At 37.0% G+C, this 10,249-nt stretch overlaps 1 protein-coding gene across 7 annotated transcripts in view; it reads right to left on the bottom strand.

The window, feature by feature from the left end:
- The window catches only part of Ubp1 (upstream binding protein 1), a 70,713-nt gene that overhangs the window by 23,970 nt on the left and 36,494 nt on the right, over window positions 1–10,249 (bottom strand). For 6 of the 7 annotated variants that reach the window (XR_010051322.1, XM_063260435.1, XM_063260432.1 and 3 more), the window contains 3 exons: window positions 6,809–6,885; window positions 1,502–1,607; window positions 827–933 (listed from right to left, as the gene is read on the bottom strand). Coding sequence is in view for 6 of the 7 variants with exons in the window: in XM_063260435.1 (XP_063116505.1) it covers window positions 827–933; window positions 1,502–1,607; window positions 6,809–6,885 (290 nt within the window). In the remaining variant the exon portion in view is untranslated. The remainder of the gene's footprint in view (window positions 1–826; window positions 934–1,501; window positions 1,608–6,808; window positions 6,886–10,249) is intronic. The other variant, XM_063260431.1, reaches the window with a different exon arrangement.

The raw sequence follows: 10,249 nt of genomic DNA, 5'->3' as shown, positions 1-10,249 counted from the left end.
TGCTATATTACTGGTTATCATATGGGATAAACACTGACAGCAATATTTTCTCATACTGCCATTCAACTAATATGAATCATGTTAGCTGATGGGGAATATTTGGTAGATCACCAAAATGCACAAAACCAATGATTCTTTACAGTTGATATATACTGTAAGTAACCTACTTAGACTGGTCAGCAATTAAATGGTTTTTTCCACTACTATAAAGATTACCTATTCAGCAGTTTAAATTCCACCACAAAACACAGTAGGTATTAGAATTACTAAGTTTTTAAAACATGCAATAATGATACTATAATGTTATTTCTTAAAAATGTATCTCTTATATGTGGTATTTATTGATGAAATATGTATAGGGTTTGTTTTAAAGGATAGCTTAAAATAATAACTTAAAAAGGGGAAAACTAGTAACTTGAAGCCAGGTTATGGATACATGGAGAAATCATTACTGTCTATTAGGGGAGGCTTGGATTTTTCAGATTTAAAATGTTTTAAATAATGTTAGAATTTTAAAACTATAAACTTTTTTCAGCCATATCCTAGATGGTAGCCCTCAACAGAAATACACCATGAAAAAATATATTTTAATTAACTGTGATGACTACTACTGGCAAAAATAGAATATAACTTTTATTGCTTAGTCTTCATATCTCTAAAACATGACCAACTTAGATTAAACCCATTTTAACTATGATTGTGAAGAAAAAAAGACATTAAGATAAATTTCTAAAATAAGCATTTAAAAAATTGTCAAGAACTAAATCTTACTATGACCTTCTAAATGACCTGGTCACTGTGTTCGTTATAATGTAAAAATCCAAACCTGAATGAAAGCAGATGTACGTTTTGCAGGGTCCCACAGAAATTCGACTGCATTTAACTGGCTTGGATTTGTCCTTGTATCAATTATTCCCACAGACATTGGAATATCTGTATTGTAAAAAGAAGGTATGTAAAAATGCGACCATTTTAAATAATTAAAGAATGTTACAACCTGAGACAGGAGTGTTGCTGCATACCAATAATCCCAGCACTCTCGGGAGGCCAAGGCAAGAGGCTCACTTGTACCCAGGATTCAAGACCAGCCTCAACAACAAAGCGAGACCTCATTCAAAAAACAAAACAACTCTACCATTTAATATACAACATTATTAAGGGAATAATTATATCTATGTTAGACTTTTCCCTTCAAAGTTGTCCATGGTCAACGTTGTCTGCTCTCAATATCAAAATCTACTTAACAAGATTCAGTTTCTCCTACCATGGTTTTACTTTATTAAAATATGATGGCTGGATACCAACTTAGTCTCAAAATCACAAAATTCCAGGTTTACTTTAGTACCAAAAAAGCTACATCACTTTTAAGTATAAAACAATTCTCAAGGCACAAAATCTACTAATACCAAAATGTTCTCCACATAATTACATGGTGCCAACACATTAATGGACATAGCTCTAAGGTGTCCTCATCTGCATGATGTCTGTCCACTGCCTGTACCTAAATCAAGCAGTCTATCTCCTGGGCGATTCCACTTCCAGCCTTCAAGTTGCTGATGCTCCGTGTACTGCAGCCTTCTGTCATGGAATACAACCCTTATGATACTCTGTGGAGTAAGTGGAAAATGAACACTTTCAAACCACTCCAACTAAATAAAACACAGAGGCATTATGTATTAACCTATAATAGATGAGTATACAGAAACATTCTGCTTTAGCTATTCCATAAGCAAACTTTTTCTCTTGGATACCTGGATTACGATACATTTATTTGGCAAAGAATTATAGAAACAAAATGAAAAGTACTAACAAAATCGTTACTAAGGTACAGTATTTTTATAAAAGACACTGATATTGCAACTCAAATTCAAGGTACGAGGCTGGGAGTTTAGCCCAGCAGCACAAGCACCTGCCTGGCAAGTGCAAAGCCGTGAGTTCGATCCCCGGCACAAAAACAAACAAACAAAAAGCTCAAGGTACATGCCCCCAAAATTAGTAAGCAAGTATTATGTTTTTATGAAGAAAATGCCAGATAGAGAATTATAAAAAGTTGTAAAAGCAAAGATAGATTATACCAGGCAAAATGCTAACATTTTGTTAACTTAGTACTCGGGAGGCTAAAACACGAGGAATCACAGAATTTGAGGCCATCTGGGCTACACAGTGAGTTCAAGGCCAGCCTGAACAGAATAGTCAGATCCTCCCTCAATAAATAAATATCAATCATTAAGTGTCTTTAATAAAATAGTCATTCTGTCAGCAAACTGGCCAAACAAAACACCTCTCTATTCTTTCTAAAAAACAGTGTAATGCAAAATACATTTTCAACTATTTTCTGAAGATTTTCTTGGTTTGTTTGTTTTGTGGTGCTGGCAACTGAATGCAGGGTGTGTCATATTCACTGGTTATCTCCTCTACTACTGAGCTACAATCCTTGTCCACATATGGAAATGGATTAATCTACAAGTGAGGTTAATTTACAAGTAACAAGAAAAAAAGTTACAGATAAATTGTATTCAAACACTCAAATTCCTAGATAATGCTTTAACTCCCTAAACTCTAGGTCAATTCTCTGCTCTTCACTCATGCCTCCTTCACCTCCTATTGGTTGGGACATCAACCAATGTTTCATTGCAGAATAGAAAAACAAGTGATCAAAATGCATTCAATACCATACTTAATGTTTCTTACACATTTTAAGTAACTTTCTAAGACTATGATACAATAATTGTATCTTCATATAGTCTGCTGGTATGACCAGAAATTATTTGTAGCAATACATATAAACACTACTTTAAATGCCCCTGCTTTTCCCACTCCTTAAGTATTATCTAACAACATGGCCCACTGGGTTTGGTGGTATCACATACCTGTTACCCCAGCTGAGGGAAGCTGAGGCAGGAGGACTACCCTGACATACATAATGAAGTGAAGGCCAATCTAAACTACATAGCAAGAAGGTGTCTTAAGAGATAAAAAGTTTAAAAAATAAATGAAATAAAAATGTAGCCATTATTTTGCACAAAACTACTTAAAAGTAGCAATTTTTTTTTTGAGGTTGTTAAAAAGGCCAAGTAATAGCTAGAACCAATTCAGAACTGTGGTTCAGCTGCCACTCTGACTTTGCCCATCCTCCCCACCTTCACCTGCCTGGAGAGCATGTGCCAGCAATCACCAGTACACACTTTCCACCATCATCAGCTGGCAGGCAGGCCCTGAGAGCAGTGGTGCACGGCACCCAGAGTGGTTCTCATATTTGCTAGCTCCTTTCTCTTCAAACTGACTGCTGAATATGTTCATCTGATGCAAGAAGTTCAGAAGCATCTCTGGGAACATATCACTCGTTCCCCAGATTGCCTCCAAAATTTAAGTAGTATTGTTGAAAACTAAAGAGCTAGCAAATAAATCTAATAAGCTGTGGCATACTCTGAGGATCTATCTAAAGAAAAGTGTGTGACTTCCAAGCAAGTGCTCCTACAATCTTTGGCAGTAACAGACAGTAGTAGTCCTGAATCCTAGATGAACTCTCAGGAGATGTAACAGGATGTGTTCTAGCAAACTCCACAAACAGCAGGCAGCCATATGGCTTATTACATGGGAGATGAGCTGGAAGCGAGATCTTTCAAAACTTAGCTCTTTTATTTAGTGGGCTAAATGTTTACACACACTAGTGTGACATCAGCAAAACATGCGCTGTGCATTTATAGCTGGATGGTTCTCTAGTGTCAATGACTACCCCAAGATGAAGTGTCACTATTACCCTATTACCTACATTTCTTCACTCCAATTAGTCTAACGTATTCTTTATTTTTTCAAAATGCAGTATTTATTTATTTTATTTACTTTGCAGTTCTGGAGGCCTCAAGCATGCCAGATAAGCACTCTACCATTGAACTATATCTCTACCCCATATTGGGTTATCTCTACCCCATATTGGGTTTTTTTTTTTTTTTTTTGGTGTTTAATTATGAAAGTAAATACAAGCTCAACAACAATTTAAGCTATCACTCCAAGTTAGTCTGACATACTTAACTAGCTAGCCAGAAGTATTTTAAATATTAAGTTTCATCTATCTAACTAATTTTTTCTAAATCTTACTACCTGCTAGGCATGATGCTACATGCCTGTAACTCCAGCACTTGCAAGGTTCAGGCAGGAGGGCTACCAAGAGTTCAAAGCTACATAGTCAGTTCAGAGCTACCCTGAACTACAAACAAAGCAAGGCCCACCTCTCTCAAATAATAAAACAAATAAATCTTACCACCTATTCTGGGAAATGGACTAGAAAGCCAGTTCATTCTCAATGATAAGTAACAACAAAACTGTCTTAATTCAATGCTTTGATAGAAACGTCAAATGGTCATGAATGGCAAACTGAATTAAAATAATGAATCAGTAAATTGAATAACCTAGCACACACCAAAAAAGCACAAGGAAGAACAGATAAAGCAAGTGTTTCCAACTATTGCCATCAAAGAGGGCTGGGAGAACTTAGGATGAAAACTCATGACATAGATGTTTTTAATCATATGTACCACATGATACATATATGTGGATTAACTAAATCATTCTCTTTATTTCTGGGTATATAAAAATTTTGCCACAGTTAAGAGGTTAAAAAACTGTTGTAACATTTTTGGATCTAGTTTTAAATACCTCAGTACGTAGCCTGTTAATACCTATTGGATTTTACTACAGAATCTATAATTAACACTTTTTCAACCATTTTACAATGATATATTTCTAAGAAAAATCAAATTTACATGTTAGTCATCAAATGTAACTTTTCCAGTGAAACACATCTTCCCTTAAAAACAAAATTACTGATACTAAGGATGCAGGTTAATGGTAGAGCAAATGCCTAATATGTGTGGATCCCTGGGTTTAATTTCCAACACTACAAAAACCAAAAAGTAACAAACACTATTTGCTTGAATTTTTAGCCAGGTATAACACAACAACCATATCTGCCCAAAGGTGACTGAGGGCAACAAGACAAAGGATGCAAAAAATCACCAACATTCCTATGCTTTCTAGACACTGGGACCTGAATGCTGTTAGCTTGGATCCTGGATCAAAGTAACTGTCTTTACAGCCAAGCCACGCACAGCCAATTCAAGTAGGACCTGTTTCATTGTGAACAATGCTGGTAATTTTTTTTTCTCAGTACTGAGGAGTGAAACCTATTATCTTCACACTGAGCAACATCCCTAGCCCTTTATATTGTTAGGGTTTAATTGTTAAATTGTCCATGCTGTACTTGAACCTGCCATCCTCCTGCCTCAAACTCCCAAAGCCCGAGGATTAGATGTGGGTGCCACTGCATCTGGTTCCCTGATAAGTTTTTCTTAACATATTCCCAGTGGTTTGAACCACCAATAGTACATGACTGATTGTCCCACTCACCAGCATCAACCACCAGTTACCATCAGACATGGAATTCAAATCTGTGTCTCCCAACAGTAAGACATACAAATAACAGTCCTATCTTGAGTGTCTAAACAGTAGATCCAACTGATGTTTAAGACATGCAAGAATGTCAAGGAGAGAGTGTATGTGTGTTTGTGTGCGAGAGAGAGAGACAAACATCTTCAATGGGAATGAACAACTGCACTACTGACTGAGCATAAATAAAACCAAAAGTGTCTACAGTAAGTATGGGAATGGGCAAATAACTTTTCTCCTTATGTTTGTTCCATGTACCTCAGAAGCCCCAAGAGTCGTATGATGAAATCTGGCATTGCATTCTGAGCTGGCAAAACATTAATCCAGGGGGACCAGATTTCTAGTCTTTTCTCTCAGAGAGAAAGAAAAGAACTAAGCTCACTCTCCTATAAGGATGGACCTTCTAAGGGGCTGGGGCTTTAGCTCAGCGGCATAAGCACCTGCCTTGCAAGCAGGTGGCGAGTTCGCTCCCCGGTACCGGTTTAAAAAAAAAAAAAAAAAAAAAAAAAAAAATCCAAGGATGGACCTTCCTGTCCCCAGATGAGAGTACTGAAATATAGCAAAGGCTCTCCTCTCAGACCTCCGCTGGGCTGCTGGCTCTCCTAATAGGCACACCAAATTCAGACTGCTTTATCACAAAGCAGCCCACGCACTTATTCTTTCAAAAGGCTTTCCCATGCTCACCCTCTAAAATAACAGACCCACAGAGGGAAGCCATCCCAACGAAATGCCTCGCCATCCTGAGGGCCCAGCAGCACCTGAGCTACAACGTGCTGCTCTATGGGAAGACAGAAGGATCTTGGTTTGCCTCTTGTTAACATTTAAAATGACTGCCTTTCCCCAAATGAGCTTCTTCTGTAAACACTGCCCTGTAATGCTGAGGGATTTATAACAGGCCCTGAGGCCTGACAGCTGGAGGCTAAACACAGGCAGGGCAGGGATAGTTCTGAAGGCAGACCCCAAAGGGCTGGCCAGACAATGCCACATCCCCCACACCCAGGATGACTGGCTTCTAACACAGACCCCAAACCTCCTATCATAAAATATGAAACAAAAAGAATTTTGTATTAATATGTACAGCCCCCTCACTCATACATTATCTTTTTCTTTTAATAAAAAGTTTAGGCTTTTGTTATACCAGTGAGTTTTTCCTAACATAATTCTAACTTTCTTACGGCTCCTTGGTTCCCACATTTTACACAAGTGAACAAAATATTGCTAAAACTAGCTAAAAGATTTAACATATCCATTATTTCTTGATTTGAAATTTTAATCTTTTTAAGAATAAAAACTCTTGCAGTAAAATTGCTACTTTATTCAATCACTGCAACATCTGTTAGGAATTAAAATAGACTGTCCTTACCTTTACCAGTTTTCCACTGATCTCTGGCATATCTCCCATTTTACGATTATCCAACATCCGAATTTCATAAGACTGGCCTATTTAAAGAAATTATTTATCAAAAATCATCCATATAAAGATACTCTGTTTAATATAATTTAACTGTTTCTCAGAACATAAAATTATCCAATATTTGCTCAGCTGATGGAGAAGCAAATTCAGGTTCTTGCAAATCACACCATCCTTTCCTTCAAAAATTATTGCAGTAGACTGAAGAGTTTTTCTATCAATTTACTTCATCTGCCACTCTCAAATATTTTATTATGCATGTGTGCATGTCTGTATTATGCATAATCTGAGACTAATTTTTATAATTGTTCTAAGATTCACATACCATAAAATTCACCCTTTTTAATAATTCACTGGCTTTTCTGAAATGAATGCAAAGGAAAAAAAAAATAATTCACTGGTTTTTAGTGTATTCAGAGTTGTGCAACCATCACCACTACCAATACTGGAACATTTCTATCATCCCCAAAGAAGTGCCATGATTGGGAATGTGGCTCAGGGAACACTTGTTTAGCATGCAAGAGGCCTGGGCTTGATCTCCAGCACAGACAAAAACGAACAAACAAAACATCAGCGGTCACTTCCTATATTCCCACTCACTCCTGTCACCACTAATGTTCTTTCTGTCTCCAGTGATCTGCCTCTTCTGGATACCTCATACAAACAGAAACATATTATGTGGGGGGGTTTTATAACCCACATCCCAGATTTTTTTTTTTTTTAACTTGTCAATAGCCTGCTCCAAGAACATGCCAAATAGTTTATCCATTTATCAACTCATGAACTTTCAGGTCGTATCCATTTTTTGGTTACAATGAATGATGCTATGAATATAAGTATACAGGGTTTTGTATATAGATAAAAACCAATTTTTAATCCTTAAGGCTATTTCCCATTCTCTAATGAACCCAAGTCACATTTTTCCAGTGTTCAGTGTACTTTAAAAAACAAATTAAGAGAGGTGCGGTGGTACACACATATTATCCAGATATTCAAGAGGCTGAAGGAGGATTGCTAGTTCAAGGCCCACCTGTGCTATGAGGTGAGTTCAGGGACAGGTGGGACCAATATGGGTTTTCTGTCTCCAAAACAATCAGACAAAACCAAAATATCAAGTAAATGTAATTGAGTAAAAATAGTTACTGCAAAAAAAAAAAAAAAAAAAAAAAAAAAAAAAAACCAAACAGTGTATTCTAAATCTATAGAAATTGATTTCTGGATTATGTTATTAAGAAATAAAAATTACAGTGTAATCTGGCATGCAGCAAAATTTAAAAATGCTTCTAGTTTATAATACAACTAGCAATATCTTGTCCACACTCCCATGGAAAAATACAGTTCTTTACGCTCAAAATTCAACAGTGAGTTATCAAAACACAACTAAATCATTACAAATTTGGTAAGAAAAAAATTGAATGTTACTAAGTACTATATTCAACAGATTGAGAGCTTTAACAGTAAAAAAATACCTTTATGGCAAGTTTTAGTGTTGGTTTTTGTATGGTGTGTTTGTATATTTTTATATGTGGTACTGGGGATAGAACCCAAGACCTTTGCACTGAGCTGTATCTCCAACACTTTGTTCTTGGTTTGAGACAGTGCCTCAGTAAGTCACTAGTCTGCGCTCGAACTGGCAATACTTCAGCCTCAGCTTTCAAGAATTCTGGGGTAACAGGCATGTGGTACTATACTTGACCAAGAGAAATTTTCAAAAATTAAAGTAAGACACAGACTGGAATAAGTCTGCAACATATGTAAGAATAGATCTGAGTTTAGAAAGGAAGAAATAATTTTTAAAATAAAGCATGTAACTGTGCACATCTGCAGTCCCAGCACTGGGGAGGCTGAGGCACTGCGGAGGTGTTTGAGGCCTGTCTGGGCTATAAGTTCAAGACCACCTTGAACCACAAGGCAAGATCCTGTCTCAAAAAAAACCACACACACACACACAAAAAGCATACAGGTAGCTTTGAAAAATACACAATTTTTCATTTAAAATTACACAACCTCATAAGATTTTAGGAAATAAAAATTAACGAAGAACTGTGCTAATTAATGGATCAACTAAAAATGTTTAAAGATCAAGTACACACAAATGAAGAAATGAAGTCATATAACGTGAAGAATGTAAACTGATAAAGTCTTTCTAAAAGGCAATGTGACTGTACCTGTCAACAAGTTAAATACTGGATCTTTTGACTTAGGGATTCTGACTGGTCAAGACCAAAAAAAAAAAATACAAGGAGACAATCTGCAACTTCCATTACACACAAAAAGCTGACCTCCCTAATATACAAAGAATGCTCATAAAATGGTTTAATAAATTTCCAATATCCCTGGAAGTAAAAATACGCAAACAAAATGAACCCATGAGCTGGGCGTGGTGATGCATGCTTGATATCGCAGCACTTGGGAGGCTGAAGCAAGAGAATTGCCACATGTTCAAGGCCAATCTGGGCTACATAGTGAGCTCAAGGTCACATGAGCAAAGTTCGTTTAAAAAAAAAGCCAACTTAAGACAATAGTAAGACATTCAACCTGCCTGACAGAAATATGAATTAAAACTACAATGAAATAATTTTTCACCTCTCAGAGTAGCACAAGTCCCTCAGGTTGAGTTGGTAAGGCTAAAGGGAAGTCACACTCATAGACTGACAGGAGTAGGAGGTGGTAAGGACAGGTCACTGTCTGTTGACATTCGAAGGCAAATTTTTTGTAGAGTATATGAGATGTGATGGTGTGAGAGAAAGAAAAGCTAAGAATGACCTCATTTTTTTCAAGGCACTAAACAATTGCCATTTCCTGACTTGGTGACAACAGCAAGGAGCACACTTGGAAAATCAAGGGTTCAGGGGAATGTGTTCAGTCTGAGATGCCTACTGGACACCCAAGTGATTATAACGAAGTTAGGAGGAAGAGGTCCTGGTTGAAGGTATCAAGAGATCTTTCAAGGCACAAGTATTAGCAGGAGCCACTTAAAGACAGGATCATTAAGGAGGGGAAATAAAGGAGCACTCAACCACTTCCTGACACACAGGAGTAATCCGAAAAGCAGCCAGTGGGAGGCAGATGAAGTAGTACTAGTTCCGGAAACCCTTTTATCCAACTGCCCAGGTGGGAGAGAAAATTTGTCTCGCTGAGACTATCACACCATCTCCAGAAACTCAAAATTCTCAGGACTGAGAAAAATCAAACATATAATTAAATCTCAATGCTCCTATCTTCTTTTCCAGTTTTTTCCTTATCAACTTACAGAAAAAACTTCAATACAAAGTTCAATCTATTTCCACAAACATCTGAAGACTTGTTGCTCCTGTATGAAAGCACCCTGTTTGCAACTGTTAACCCTGATATGCCAGCCTCACTGGATTAAGGAACACTTAGCAGATTAGT

This window comes from Cavia porcellus, unplaced genomic scaffold (assembly GCF_034190915.1).
Source record: "Cavia porcellus strain 051 isolate PalLab524CR breed Dunkin Hartley unplaced genomic scaffold, mCavPor4.1 scaffold_13, whole genome shotgun sequence".
In the NCBI taxonomy this organism is placed as follows: Eukaryota; Metazoa; Chordata; class Mammalia; order Rodentia; family Caviidae; genus Cavia; species Cavia porcellus.
The sequence above is the reverse complement of the archived record's forward strand: the minus strand, read 5'-3'. Positions and strand labels throughout refer to the sequence as shown.